The sequence below is a fragment of the Protomyctophum bolini genome (assembly GCF_963924005.1).
Source record: "Protomyctophum bolini genome assembly, chromosome: 11".
Taxonomy (NCBI): Eukaryota; Metazoa; Chordata; class Actinopteri; order Myctophiformes; family Myctophidae; genus Protomyctophum; species Protomyctophum bolini.
The window spans coordinates 42,867,861-42,884,495 of NC_137872.1; the positions used below are offsets into that span (position 1 = coordinate 42,867,861).

At 41.5% G+C, this 16,635-nt stretch overlaps 1 protein-coding gene across 1 annotated transcript in view; it reads left to right on the forward strand.

The window, feature by feature from the left end:
• Nucleotides 1–16,635, forward strand: part of LOC308323899 (TBC1 domain family member 16-like) — a gene marked incomplete at its 3' end in the record, with an annotated part of 192,426 nt that overhangs the window by 39,424 nt on the left and 136,367 nt on the right. The window contains 1 exon segment of the mRNA XM_080775763.1: nucleotides 1,476–1,700. Within this exon segment, the coding sequence (XP_080631889.1) occupies nucleotides 1,511–1,700 (190 nt within the window). The 5' untranslated portion in view covers nucleotides 1,476–1,510.

Here is a 16,635-nt window from a genome sequence, read left to right on the forward strand (position 1 = left end):
AGATAGGAGGGTGGTTTGATTAAATGTTAAAATGGCTTACCATACCCCCCCCCCCCCCTCTCTCTCTCTCTCTCTCTCTCTCTCTCTCTCTCTCTCTCTCTCTCTCTCTCTCTCTCTCTCTCTCTCCAAATCCCTCCACATCTTTCTCCTTCTATATACTTTGATGTTGTGGAACTGTCTCCTACTCTGGGGGTGACTTTGCGTCCGCCTTGGGCCAAAAGGGACCACATCTGTTTTAGTATTTATTTTCCTATTGCATAATGCGTTATTAACAGTTTTGCCAAAAAGGTACAGAAGTACAGTGTCATACAATAAAGATTATCCCTCAAACTACGTGTGGTGAGTGAGTGATGCTTCGGTTGAGTGATGAGCTCAGTGTAGTATGATTGAAATGTAAAAGCATTATGTTATACTTTAGCTATAGAAAAATGGCAGATCTTCAAGCTCGTAGTGCGGTACTCGGTGCTGCGCTATGAGCTTGTAGGTCTGCTATTTTTGAAAAATCGTGAAAATGTGTCTCAAAATCTTTGCTTCTGGGGAGGTCCCTGGAACATGAAATATCGAGCACCACTGACACAGAAACGGGTATTTCAGAAAACTTTCAGGATTTAGAGAAGACGTTTTATTTTATTTCGAAGTTCGGCCTAAATGGGTTTAATCCAGAGCACTTGACAGTAAAGGACAGACGGCGCAAGATAATGCATCAAATGCATAGAAACGTAAGGATCGGAAGCAAAGCAATAATCTTAATGTGGTGTGATTTGTGTCGTGTTGGCTGCCACTGTACCTCCCTCAGCCTTATGAAAATAGATTTCTCAGGGGGACTTTGCGGTAAAGGTCAAATACAACCCTCTCTCTCTCTCTCTCTCTCTCTCTCTCTCTCAATTCAATTCAAAGGAGCTTTATTGGCATGAGAAGATATACGTTTACATTGCCAAAGCAGAAGTGGAACAAGACAATCAAAATAGAACAATGTATTTACAAATACATATTGGATATAAATAGGAATTCAATAAAGGTGTAAACAGAGCTGTGTCACATTAGCACTTTGGGTAATACTATCTTGTGAAACTCTAAAAAAATAGGTGCCTTTTCTAGTAACACATCCATATGGGAGACGTTGGCTTTTTACAGGTAGTAAACCTGTGTGTACGTACACACAATGGTTTGCATTCCTTACGGTGCTTGTATTCCACTCGACATCCTTCTGCTGTCACAGCAGCTGTCAAATCTCACTGCTGTGTTTTGCACATTGTTGTACTTCAACCCAACAGATATGGGAGTTTTTTTGTCATTTAGGGCACTTTCACACCCAAAGTTCGCTTAGAAGGTCCGGAGCAAGGACCAAATATTAGCATTTTGATTTTGGTCCGTTTGGTTGTTCACACTGGACTTTGTAAAGCGTACCAAATCAACTCTCCGTGGGTGATTGTAATTCTCTCTCTCTCTGTCTCTCTCTGTCTCTCTCCCACCAGAGGATGGGCGCAGCGTCCCCGCGGTGCCTGCGGAGATGTCTCTGGGTCGGCTGCTGCGCCGCGCCTCCTCCAAGGCCTCCGACCTCCTGACCTTTAACCCCGGGGCCGGCGGCGGGGGCCTGGCGGCGGGCCGCTCGGGCCTGGACGGAGAGATCATCTTCTCCAAGAACAACGTGTGCGTTCACCCCGCGGAGCCGCTGCCCGGCCTGGCCGAACACCACCCAGGTACCGCCCATATATACCTGCTTTTGTGCGTGCAATACATGGGTGTGTGTGTGTAATTGTTGCATTTATATAGCGCCTTTATCCAAGGCGCTGTACATATAGATTGTGCTTTACATTCACCCCATTCACACGCCGATGGCAGCGGAAACCATGCAAGGCACCGACTGGCACATCGGGAGCAAATTAGGGGTTCAGTGTCTTGCTCGAGGACACTTCGGCAGAAACTCTGGGGGAGCCCGGGTTCGAACTTGCAACCTTGTGGTTCCTGTGTGTGTGTGTGTGTGTGTGTGTGTGTGTGTGTGGCATCCTATATGAAAAGCGGTTCATAGGGGTGTCAAAAAAAAAAAAAATATATATATATATATATAGATTTTTTTTTCTGGTTACAGTTACAGGAGTTTTCATTACTATACATGGTGTTTGTGATATTAAATGCAAGCTTACCCCAATCACAGTAAACATCATATCTTCAGTCATTGTCAAGTTACTGCAGTCACTTCGGTTCAAGACTGTATTCAATATGTATTGAATCGAGAATCATTCTGAATGGAGAATCGTTTTGAATCTGGAAATGAAAAAAACGCTTTTGAATTTAAAAAAATAAATCGGTTTTGAATCAAATCGTGACCCCAAGAATCGAATCGTGGGGCACCCAAAGATCCACAGCCCTAGTATAGGTTATAAGAACAGATTGAGCCTGGCTCATAGACTGTAAAAAATATGGACAAAGCGGTCTGATATGGACGTAAAATGAAGCCTGTCAGTCCTTGAATTGTAAGTCGCCATCTTTCTAGATCCGTTTGGGCCCAGCTGAGCCATTGGCTGGCCCAGACAACGAGGCGGGACTTCCCACCCCCCTTCTTTTTCGTTGGTTTTTATTTTGACTCGAGTGGGTGGGGAATCCCGATCATAGACTGTAACGGTAGCCACGCCCCTCAGAACACTTTTTTTAAATAAATGGGACCATCATTTTCCAAAAAGAATATTATGACATTAGAAATGAGACTTTAAACTAGTGACTGGAAGCAGAAAGTATTCATGACCATGTTTATTAAGGTAATACAGTCTAGGTGAAATTGGGCCCAAATACATGGACTTCTATGGGGCTATGGGTTTTTTTGGGCCCAATGACAGCGCCACAACAGGCCATTATATGAACTTTCAGGAAATCCCGATTTCCTTGTGGCTTCACAACATATCTGTCTGACTGCCCCCCTGGCCTGGCTTCACAACAACCAGCCCCATTTAGAGCATGATAATAGAAGCCTGTCTGACAGGCCTCTATAATCACCAAAACCAGCCTCCTGTTGTTGTAAACATGTTGTCGCGTTCGCGCAACAAAACAAGGCAACAAGCTTTGGTTTAATGGTTCTTGCATTGTATTGTCCTTCTTGTTTGTGTATCTATGGTCGTCTGTATATATATGTCGAGTATGAGCCAAGACAAATTCCTATCAACTTGTTGACATAATAAATCATTGATTCTCGAATCTCGAATCTTCCCACAGGAACGATTTGTGGCACCAAAACGGCAACTGAGAATGCGAACCCAATATGGAAGAGTATTTCAAAGTGTCATTCATTGTACAGTATAATAATAAGATGTCTTGAGTGTTTCAGTTCCATGCGGAACTAAAACACTTTAGTCCTGGACTCTTTTTGGTTTTTCTTTCACATTGATTGATTGGTTCTCGCTCTTGTAACGCCCGGGATTCGAACTCGGGGTCTCCCGCGTGAAAGGCAAACCGTGAAAGGCAAACATCTCAACCACTAGGCCAAAGGGATGGAAAGATATCCCTATGGACCGGGGGAGATATTAGACTTTTGAGGCCATCAGGCTAAGTCTCTCTCTCTCTCTCTCTCTCTCTCTCTCTCTCTCTCTCTCTCTCTCCCTAGACCTTCACTCTGTTATCTTTCACCTTTGAACCTTGACCCCGGCTCCCTAATTAATCCTCTTGTCTTCTTTTTCACCTGCTGTCGTCTAAACTCTGTCTCATCCGTTGCCGTTCATCATGTTAACCAGTGGTGGAAAGTAACTAAGTACTTTTACTTAAGAACTGTACTTAAGTACAACAATTGAGTACTTTTTCCACCACTGATGTTAACCACGTGTGTACGGCTGCTTGCTAAATAAAAGAAAACCTTGACATTCCACGTCGTGGAAGAACACTTTAACGCTCCCACGTGCGCACACACACACACACACACACACACACACACACACACACACACACACACACACACACACACAGACACACACACACACACAGACAGACACAGACACACACTCCACTAGAAGGCCAGAACCTGTCAGTTCTCCACTGTTCTGAAGAGGAAACAGAGCACTGAACCTGGACAACCAAATGGACTTGCATATACTGTCACAGTTTTGATTCATGTCAAGACAAGGGCTTTCACGGCTTTCCAACCTTTTTAGTGGATTGGAAATCCACAATGGCACAATGCATTTTCAGAGTGCTGCAACGATTCTTGGCTCAAATGTGAATCTCAAATTGTCCTACAATAATTGAGATCCTCGCACAGTTCTCATTTTGTCCGTGAAAACATTTATTGTATTTAGTTTGCTATAGTTGCTGGTTACTATACATTCATAACGTGGCACTTGGAGCCATAACTACTGTGGCTTTAAACGGAGACAACATAACTTCTTAAACCCCAGGGGGGTAAAGGGGGTAAATCTGCAGCATCGGAGTTGGAACTGGAGACCAATTGGGTCTACATTGACCCCGCTGAGCGCTGCTCAGAGGTGGACAGCCGCTGCCCCCCGACCTGAGATCAGATTCTAAAAATGTCTTCTACATCCTGACAGTTTTCATTCTGACCTGAGATCAGATTCTAAAAAATGTCTTCTATGTCAGTCACTCTTCGATTTTTCAAAAATAGCAGACCTACAAGCTCGTAGCGCGCCACTCGGTGGCGCGCTATGAGCTTGTAGATCTGCTATTTTTCAATAGCTAAAGCATAACATAATGCTAACACCAAAAGGGGTTACCGATCAAAATGGGTCAAAGTGCACAACTTAAACCTCTCTTAAAGTCTCTCTCTTTGTAGCAAAACCACAAGAGTATAACTAAAATGGAACGGCCATCTAGTGCTGCACGATTCTGGCTCAAATTTTAGAAACGAGATGGCTGAATCTATCTTTATTTTCAGGACATGTTATGATCATTGCTCAATTCACCATTTAGGCATTTTTTGCAGAAGCTCTTAATCCAGAGCAACTCTGGATCAATGAATAGTATTCCGTCCTCGTCCACACCTGCACACACTGCGTGAAAAGAGGAGTTGACGGGCAATTATGGGCGCTGGATTTGCCCGTAAACCTCAAGTTTAGCGGGCATATACAGTAATATACGGTAATATACAGGAGTTATGGTACAATTCGGGAGTTTACCAGAGTTTGTTGGAAAGTTTAACGGGAGTTTCCTGTAATATACACATCCGTATTCCATGCTTTTCGCGCAGTGACATCTTGTTGCAACTGCAACTATTTGGCAGTACACTTTAAACTCCTATTTTAGCCCTATCCCGATTGCAATGACCAGAGAGTGAGAAGTGATTCTATACAAATGTCTTCAAAATCATGACAATTTTCTGAAAAACCTCTGTTTCTATATCAGTGATTTTCAAACGATGTCATGTCAATGACCCCAAAAATTATATGAATTTGGCCGCCGACCCCATCTATCTGAAATGTTGTGCCCCCCCCCTCCCCCTCAGAAGCTTGAGTTAAAACGTTCGCTCTGAAAGTATATATTGATAAAAAATAGCAGATCTACAAGCTTGTAGCACGGCACTGGGTGCTGCGCTATGAGCTTGTAGATCTGCTAATTCTCCAATAGTATATTTCAAAGTATAACATAACGCTTACAGGGGTTCACGTTCTGAATGGGTTAAAAAATATCCTCTACAAACTTTGGAGAATTTTTTATTTTTATCTAAACAATAAAGACCGTAGGACACCAGGGGCCTATTTCACAAAACTTGGATTAGAGATTAAGCCGGGCTTTAACACATATCCTGGCTTAATATATCCTGGATCAGTGCTTAACCGGTTTCATGAAAGCTGGTTGATCTTGCCAGATTAACTTAACCAGTTAACCTGGATATGTTGAGGCTTGATTCGGTTTCATGAAAGTGATGCTACATAAGTTACCATGGGAACTTATGCTTTGGACTTAGCCTGCTCCGGACCAGGCTAACAGCCAGGTTTAACCTAATCCTGATGTCTTTACTGTTCATTAAGCAGTCAAACTGATCACAAACCAATGATGTTTTCCAGATGTATTCAATTATTATGGGTTTATGTTGCCTTATTTGTATCGGTCTGCATTAAAGGACTAATTTAAGCACTATATAAAATCAAATAACCAAAATATATAGGCTGAAGGCTGCACAACATGACAGCTTGTGAGCTTGTAGATCAGCTGCTTTTGGTGAATGTTCCCCATGAATAGGTTTGCTGTCGTGCAAGTGCACGGTTAAGAATAATTATTATATTATATTATTATTCTTTGTAAAAGTGAAAACCACTAAATATTACCATTACTCATTGTTTTACAACATATTGTAACGTTTCACCCACTACTAGTCCTACATACTTACACCTAGAAACCCCATTCAAACCTATTTAGGTTCATCCTACGGTGGACATGTGTGCCTGAAAAGGAATCTTTGAAATGTTTCATAGTTTTAGAAATATAGTGCTTTCAAATTTGAGACATTTATAGGCAGATAGTGGCACTTCAAAAAATCACTTTCACCTAGAAACTCCATTCACACTTTGTAAAATTCAGCTTACTGTGGAAACACATGCTGGAACTTTTTACTTTGAAATGTTTTGTAGTTTCGGAGTTATGTAACTTAAACGCCCAATGCATTCTCAATGGCAATAGAACAAACTTTGGCATGCTAACCCATGAACCTATGACCCTCACCAGTCTGGCCCCCTTCCCCAAAGGTAGCTCCCTCAGAGGAGGGAGTTATGGCCAAATATCACAATGCGACAATATCATTATGCTTACAATATTAAGAATTCTGTTTTAAGTTAATAGTAGTGGTAAAATGTAAACTATATTTTTGGGGTAGTTAATCATTCAGTCTATCCACTATTGAGAGTATGTTCTCTCTTTAATTACAGCAGCAGTATTTATTTTAGAAGCTTAAGTCCTTGTATCAGTTGGTCTTGAATAGATTAGTAAAGACAATGAGATATACAGAAGGGGGCTGTAATGCAACTATTAAGGATGCAAACTGCCTTAATACCCCATGAAGAAGAAGGATCAGTAAATCTTTGATCCACAGAAGGGGTCTAGAGACAACAAGCCAGACTGTCTATTAAGCCAGGCTTGCTGATCCCGGCTCGCCAAATCCGCCAATTCTGAGCCTCGCTTGGCTTTAGTGGAACGGAATAAACCAGGCTGTAAAGATCAGGATTTAAAAAGCCTGGCTTTGGCCTATATCCTGGATTAGTTAATCCAAGATTCGTGAAATAGGCCCCAGACTGAAAACTAGGTAAACGGCTAAACGCATTATAATAATAATAAAAAAAAAACAATGTTTCATCCGAAAAAAAGAAAGACCAAAGTCGAGGAAAAGGAAATGATTGCCAAAAAACAAAACGGATGCTCTGCCTCTTTTAGAGTGCAAAAACATTCCCTCCTATCTGTTGGCAGCGTTCCCTGTTGTCCACCCCACCCACACTACAGAGGAGACTCTGTAGACTGCTCAGGAATGTCCCGTCGGCCTCTTGCAGTCGGCCAATAAAGACACTATTAAGAAAGTTGGACAGAGGTTATTCTGCTTATTGTGTGTTTGTTGTGACAAATAGCACAACACATGCAAACACACTGTGTCCAGTGTCCACTACTGTACCTCCCCCCCACACCTCTCTCTCTCTCTCTCTCTCTCTCTCTCTCTCTCTCTCTCTCATTAGCAGGCAACAGTGCAGCACTACCCCTCTCTCTGTTTATGGCACAACAGTGCCCCCTACTGGTACGCATAGTTATATACTGGTGCCCATTAACCAACACATGGGCGGACACATAGGTGACATAGAAGTTCACATAGCACCTCTCCTCTCCAAATACATACATTTCTAGGGGTCCTTGACATATGAAATAGTTTGAGCACCACTGACATTATAGAAACATAGGTTTTAGAAGACTTATTTTTTTATTTTTAGAATCGTCCTCAGGTCTAAATGGGTCAAAACGGCACAATTCATGAATAAATGGACCATGCCGTTGCCTATAGTGACAGGCCACTATGGGGACGTCGGGGTTAAAGTGCAGTATTGTAATATAAGACTGTCTGTGTATTAATGTATGGCAAGCTGTTCACACATTATGTCCACCGGAGGGTGCTGTGGGTCTACTTTACACACCTCTAGCTATGTCTTTATTGTCACATACTGTGTAGAGCATGGGTTCCCAAATGAAATGATAATTAGGAACCAAATGGACCTTTTATCCTTTTGGTTCCATTTGTACTCACTCAGAGTTAAATTAACATTTTACAATATAAATTGGGAGTCCCAGAGATATTAAATGGGGGGGGGTCCGTAGACTAATATTCATGTCAAACTGGGGGTCCTTGAGATTAAACGGGTTGAGAATCTCTGCTAGAGCCGTAAAAATATTCTCTTATATGAGGCTGTCCCTGGCATCTCCTTTCAAATGGGGGTCTGCGGGCTAATTGGTGTCCATTTGCGGGTCCTTGACACTTTAATAGTTTGGGAACCACTGACATACAGTGCAGATTGGCTAACAGCATTTTAGAGACGGTGATATGATTGCACTTGCAGACAGTGTGGATAACAATGCATGAACAAATAAAACAATATAATACTATTACGAATGTAAAATAGGCAAAATCCGTGACCGCGGAGAGCAAAGGTCTGTTTCTCAGTGGATTTGTCATCTATGAAGGTTAAAAAACAAATTGAGCCCCCATGTGTACCGCGCAAAAATGCAGGGAAAATTCCAGAGAGCTCCAAATCCATATGGCCACCATCGACAACCTGTTAAGTTTGGCTGCATATCCCGGGGTCCACGCTATTTAATCCATGTTTTGGTGCTTAAAAAAAAAAGAAAAGAATCCTACTATAAATGCGCCATGCCTCTGTGTCAGTGTTGTTTTCGTCGACTAATACCATGACGACAAGTGTTCACAAGGAGGTCCTGATTCTGGAGGTGGGCTGTGTCTGTGATTTGTACATGGACCAGGCATTCCAAGATAAACATTCTAAGTATCAACCATTACTTTGGAAGTATAACAAACCTGGGGTATCGCTGTAGATTTGCCATACTGATATTCGGAAGCCTGGGCCATGTGCATAAACTGAGTGGCCTAAGAATAGCTGGCATGACAAAAAGCAAAGACAAACAACTTGCCAAATACTGTTCTGTTTCGGCTGTTATAGGCAGTTTGTCTGTGTGGAGCACGTGCGCGCCACATGTATTACAACACTTCGTAGCCAAATGTCCCCACAATTAGGCTATAGCATTTTGATAAATAGACAATGACATTTTTGAGGTATTTTGAGGTTAGTTTGTGAGTTATTCCAGATTCATACTCACCATAGATTCGTAGATCGGCTATTTCCGAGGTTAAAAATGTCAACAAAAAGAAAGTCACCGTCCTAAAATGTATAATGTCCTCACAAGTACAGTATTGTAATGTGTGTGCGTGTGTTCTCTTCTCATAGTGCATGTGTGGCTGCATTTGATCTCCAGGTCAATAAGGTATTTTAACCCATTCTGACCTGAGATCAGATTCTAAAAATGTCTTCTACATCCTGACAGTTTTCTGAAAAAGCTATGTCAGTCGTCCGATAAAAAAAAAAAAAAGCAGACCTACAAGCTCGTAGCGCGCCACTCGGTGGCCTTCTGAAAAAATATATATTCGAAGATTCGTGCCGCATTTTCACGAAAAAAAAAAAAATAGCAGACCTACAAGTTCATAGATCTGCTACTTTTCAATAGCTAAAGTATAACATAATACTTAGTTAAAGGGTAAGACCACTTTTTTGGAGGTTTGGGTTGTTTTCTTACCTTATTATGATCAAACTAGTTCAGTCCAGGAGTTATTTCGCTCCATTGTGCAGTTTTATAGAAAATAACTTTATAAAAATACCAGCCCAATGAGCCCCATTGACTTACATTGTAACGGGGAAACAGCTCTCAAAGTCACTCTTTTAGCACATAAACGAACGCAACAAAAGATGATTCTGACAGTTTATGACATCAGGAAAACTCATGCGTGTTTTTTTTTTAATAAAAAATGTCAACGTTGTATTGTTTTGACTAATTTGTGTAGAAGGAAGATCCGGTAGGAATGCTTACGCCAACCGAATCACTTCTGTTTTCACGTGACGCGGTACTACGATCCGATTGGTCCAACTCTGAACACCCGGAAATGCAGCCTGGTTGCCTTCTTACCACATGTAAACAAACGGATTTCATGCTGTCGCCAAAACATACATAATGGCCGAGTTTGAGGGAGCCACTTTAGAAGGTCATGACGATCATTTCCTAGTTGCTGGCTATCTCTTTGAACCTGAATTTACAGACGAGGAGCTGCGGGGCCGTGAAGCGTTGCGTATAGAAAGCCAGGAGCGGTTAGCAGACCCAGACTATCCACAGATGACACGAACGGAGGGGACGTGGTGGTGCAGCTGTGGAGAATGCAGTGTTATGTCAACAGAGGATGAGTGTCTCTGTTGTAGGGACTGGATACTTGGAGACGCTACACTGCATGAGATGGAGATGATGAGTACAGAAGAAGAGGATTCAGATATCTGTCTAACCTCACACCCAGACTTCCAACCGCATCTACACCCTGCTGTACTAAGTACCTTTTTCCGAATGCCCAAAATCAACTGGAAGAAGAACTCCAAACCTGCCGGGCCTAATGGGGACCTCAGCAACGAGTGAGTAGGATCGTATTCTTATATCCTAATGACAGTGTTTCTGCCATTAGCACTGGACCAGGGCTATTCTGCCATTAAAAATATATATTTATATACAGTAACACTTGTGACTATGGCCTTTAGCCTTCAAACCTGACTCATCATGTGAAGCATGGCTAGACCGTGGTACAGTATTCATTGATATAAGACTGTATGCATTTGAAAAATTATATAAAATGGTCAAATACAATATATACTAGGTGAAAAAGTGTGGTAGGTAATGAGTGGGATTTAGCAGGCAAAATGTCTGGTACCATATGGACATACTTTTCATATGGAAGCAGACATCACTGTTTTTTGCCTGCTTACAGGTAGGTGCCAGGTGTCTTCCAATGTAAAATCCCACTCATTACCTGCTCCAACTCGAAAACAGTGTTTTACAACAAATGAATGTAATCCTATGTAGTAAATACGTTTTGTAATAATTATCTGAATATACATTTTTCACTGTTTGTAACAATTTCATGTTTTAATTCTCTGCTTTCAGACAATACCGGCTGGTGGCATACAGGCTTACCATCGAATGGGTGTTGAGAGGCGAGAGGCTTGGGAGACACGAAAGAAGAGTAATTCCGTCGTGTATGGTGAAACATATTAGAAATAAATTCCCTTCACCTTTTTATGTGGGATTCAAGGACATTGAGGAGGTATATGAACTGCTTGAATAAAAAAAGCAGTACATCCAAACCTGTCTTTTATGGTTATGGCAATGTGAAGATTCATGAGCAAATGTAGATTGTATTACCACAATCAAAATGTTTACTTTCAGTATACAATATGGAAAAAAATTGTTCTGCAAACTGTCTATACTTGATCATGTTTCTGGGATTAAGATTTCTATAAGTGAAGTAAAGACTCCTGTTTATTACTTTGAGTGCTTGTTGGTGTGCAACTAATGATGATAATGTACACAGTACATGTAGAATGCATGGCATCAATGACAAACATGAATAAAGGAGCATAAAGACATAATGGCTGTTACTGCATTTTATTGAGGAAAAAAAAAATTCAGACTCAACATGACTTTAAAAGTAACGAGATCTGTAGCCGGTTTCTAGCTCTGCTTTTTCTGGTTTCTCACACCGTGCAACATTCTTTGGAAGGTCTTTTGTCACCAGCCGAGAAGAAGCATCTCTACAGTCGACACTCTCATCCCTCCTCCTCTGCAGCGCTCGCCCTACCAGATCATCACGGAAATTGTAGCTCTTCTCCTCGTAGACCTTCTTCAACACAAAGCTTTTAGACAGCTTCTGGTATACGACATTAGTGTGTTTTTCTCCTACACAAACAAATATTATTTTAGATTATGGTGCTATTGAGCAATGTGTGACAACAAAACACTTAGTTATTCAATTCAATTTAATGGTATACCAATGAGCAAAAAGGAAATTTACCGTCTGAGTTCAATTTCTGTTTGCGTCCTGTGTTTGCATTGTGATCCAGAACAGCAAGCTGTGTTCTTGCTCGCATCTGAGGGTACATGTAGTGGTTTCGCTTTGTGGCATATTTCAGCATCATGCTGTGAAACACCTCCAGTTGGCCTATGAACAAGAACAGGGATATTAGTGTCTGGTCTGCACATCGATGCAAAGATCGTATAAAAACAAATTGAGTCACTTTATTTCTATTGATCTAAAATAAATATGCCAACAGAAATATGAGACATATTACCTGTGTGTTTGAAAAGGGCCATTTGGCTGAGATCCTTCAGCAGACTTTTGTCCAAGACAATGGAGCATAGCACCTTGTAGGCTTCAGAGTCCTTTGTTAGCCAGCACTTCCGATTCTGTTGCTCTTCTGTGATGGGATCATGGCGGCATCTATGAACCTGACCGTTCTCAGTCCAGGAGTGAACTCCAAGGACATGGTTCAGAAGGGATTTCCATGTCCTTTTCAGCTCCTACAAATATATTTAGTACAATATATTTACATATACTGTTCAAACATAGAAGCTGTCCACACAATAGATGCATTTTAACAATAGGGAGGTTATTGAGCAAAGTAGTGATGTGATGTTACATCATGGCCAAAGATTTTCTTGTGTCCACCGTGCTCTGACTTATGGTGCGTTACCCGTTCAAATCACATTATAGAACTAAAGGTAATGGGTCGCACACACCAAGACGGCGATTTAGTTTGTATTCTTGCATGATGGTTCAATGACAGACGTTTCGGCTATCCAGTCTTCACACACTGATGAAGCCTGGATAGCCGAAATGTCTGTCATTGATCTATCATGCCAGAATAAAAACTAAACCGCAGTATTTGTGTGTGCGACCCATTACCTTTATTTCTACATCATGGCCAAAACAATTTAATCAGGGAAGAAAAGTGGGGAAAATGAAAACTACTGCTCCACATCTGAATCTTACCTCAGCATCCTGAACACAAGAGGCACATGAAAACCATAGGTGGTTAGTTATGCTTCTGATCCATGGTTGGAGTTCTCTGGTTGGCTTCCTGTTTGACTGAGACACCAGTTTCTTCTTCACACCTTCAAAATATTGGAGAACATAGAAAAACAGCAATCATCCTCATTTGTTGACCCCAAAAAGGGCAAATCACTATACTATTATATTTACTTTGTATATAGAAATGGACAACACAGCCTATCTATTAGCCAATTTCATTAGAATATAATAAATACTTGAAAATGTTGGCTAATAGATAGGCTGTTTTGACCCAGGATAACTTACTTTTTGAAGTGTGCCAGGTGTCAAATTCATGTTTGATCGCTGCATACTGCTCTCGTAACATCTTCTTTATTGAGGGAGATCTGTCAGTGGTGATGACTTCAATATCAACCCCAATCCCTATCAGGTGGTCCAGGCCACGTTTCAGCCCGAGTGCCTCCATAGCCACACTGCTAGTTGTTTCTGAAACCTGAAAGTATGAGACAGACAGCTATTCACAATTGTTAAAATACATGTAGAGCATAAAAGTATGTACCGGGTATATAGAGTAGAGAGCCTCTATGTTTGAACAGCATATGAAAATATATTATCTTGTAAAAAATATATTAGGAGCTAAAAATAATGTGGAAATCCCTTCTGAACCACACACACACACTTCTGTACGGTACCTGCACCAACTCAAAATGCACAATTTTGTCTGTGGCATCGTCCATGAAGCTGTATGTGGTGTACTTGGCACTGTGCCCAGGGGAGTCAGACCTAAGGAAATAACGACAAACTGAATGTTATTCTGGGAATAACCTTCACTAAAATAGCCGATCTACAAGCTCACATGTTAAAATGCAATGTCGTGAGAGCTTGTAGATCGGTTAGTTCTTGTAGTTTGGAAGATATTTATTGTAGAGCTAAATCGTGTGATGAGACTCAAAACAATTAACACAAGATTACAATTATTATCTGTCAGCAAGGTCAGTCTGTCACATTATTTTTAATTGCTTACCTCCCATCACCACACAAGTGAACTTTGTGTCCCTCTAGATGTCTAATGACATTTTCTTTCTGTTGGTTGTATTCATCATCAATGGCTGGCAACAGGTATGATGACTGGATTATATTCATTGTCGTTTTACAGGGGATTTGAAGGTTCATCAGAACTGCTATGTCTTCAAGTTGTTGAAAGTTGGCACCATTGAATATGACAGAGGAGGCTAGTAATACATTGTTTTGAGGCATTCCCCTGATACTGGGGCACGAACTCCAAACACCATCATGTCCGTTGTGGCAATTCCATGTGACTTTTATACGACTTCCGACAGTGGCGATCTTCTTATCAAGGAGTCCAGCACAAACTGGGCATGTGCAGAACAACGCCATCAGCTGGGACTCGTCAACTATCCATTTTCTACCTTTCCATTCGGGTGTCTTCCCTTGGTGCAGAACTGGCCTCACTTTCAGTCCCAGCTTGGCTACTTGATGAGGATGATGGATCATAGGTGACATCACCACTGTCATTACCCAAGTCCATTGAAGTAAAACTTGTGTCCAGTGACACAACGCCAGGTGAGGCATGAGATTTTGGTGGACGGAGAGGCTTATATGGTCTGAAATGTTTTGGTGTAGATATTTTGGTTTGGAGATTTACAACTGCTGGTGTTGGTAGTTTCCAAGTTTCCTGTTTACAAAAGAAAATCAATGTTACACAGGTAAATGTGGTATATACACCATAGGATAAGTCCAGTAAACTATTCAACTTATCAAATTTAGTATAATACATACATCATCTAACATGGATTCAGGCTCCTCAAGCTCCATTATATTTGCGGACATCTCCAGGCTATTTGATGTATACACCTTTTCTTTATGACTGGAACACGAGGCCAAAGCAGGAACTTGTGCCGTTTCAGAACCAGAGATTTCCTGACATAAACAGAGGGTGGGTTATACTTTAGAACAAACTTTCTCAAAGTGGGATCCGGGGACCCCCAGGGGTCATACTGTATATGGTTTAGATACCTGATGCCAAGAGCTGAAAAGCCGAACTGGCGTAATGCCGTAGTATGAGCCAGATAGGGATTTATGTAGTCTTGGCTGTGTAGAGGCCTTTCGGATCACAGGACTGTACAGCCGAAGATTTGGAATGCAGAAAGGAGGTTCCGAAATTGACTGCAACTAAATAAAGATAACAAGAACGAATTAGCAATATATCACATTTTAATACACAATCACAAATATTTGAATATGAATACATATGAAACACTATCGATGAAGATTGACTGTAGGTCAGGGCAAGTGTTTATTGGTTCAGGAACTAATTCATGACTGCTGTAAAAAATAAAATAAAAAAGTAAGTAAGTAAGTTAGGTTACTTTTTTATTTTGTTTAGCAGTCATGAATTAGTTCCTGAACCAATAAACACTTGCCCTGACAAGTTATCAGGCTAGGCTCCTTGGTTCTCCCCACCCATGCATGGGCTAATTATCTAGATAACTATCTGGTCTTTACACAATATCTTCTTACAGCAGTTAATCAGGAACCAGTTTCCAAATATACAAACAAAAATACCTGTGGCTTGGAGAAGCCCTGTGGAGCCTGTGTAGTAGTAGGTGGTAGGAGAATGGGGCCCTGTGGACTGCTGGCAACGTCCTGATGTGAACAGAGGGTAGGTTACAAACTAGTGCTTGGGCTAATTATCTAGATAACTATCTGGTCTTTACATAATATCTTCTTACAGCAGTTAATCAGGAACCAGTTTCCAAATATATCAAGTTAGCTACCAAGTTACATAAAACAAAAATACCTGTGGCGTGGAAAAGCCCTGTGGAGCCTTAGTAGTAGGTGGTAGGAGAATGGGGCCCTGTGGACTGCTGGCAACGTCCTGATGTGAACAGAGGGTAGGTTACAAACTAGTGCAGGGTGTTCATGGACACAGCTAATTAGCATTCAAACTACTGAACTAGTATTTGCTTAGTGCTTAGCGTGTTAGCCTTACCTGAGAAGCTGTTACAGAGATATGCTCTCTGTCTGGAAAAACAGACGGTACAGCTGAACTCTTCAACACTCGCCTCTTTTGAAGAGGCTTGAAGTCTGTCTTTAGGAAATGAGCACAGCACACATAAGTGTTGTAAGCTTCCCTAGCGTCTGTAAAGGACTGGAGCGTCGGGTTCCTTATAGCAATTAGCCATAACGCGCACAGCTCTTTGTTTTCGAACGGAAAACGGTGAAATGATTTGTCTCTGGAAAGACCATCAAGACTGCAACAACCTGGAACAGCGCACTTCATCCTCCGTTCTAAAAGTCGTAAGCCTACAAACTTATGAATGCTTGCCGTGGGTGTCTGTGTCGGGTACTGCTCGACTGCAGATGGATTGGTGGGTGCTCTCAGCGTACAACCATAGAGCGCGTACAACACAGGCAGCCAGCGTGCTTCCTTGTTTACAAATGAAACCGGAAACGGAAGACCGCATTGCAGCTTCAGTGTCTCTCCAAACAAAATAGTACCTTTATAAATATACGTTAAAAAAAAACAAAAA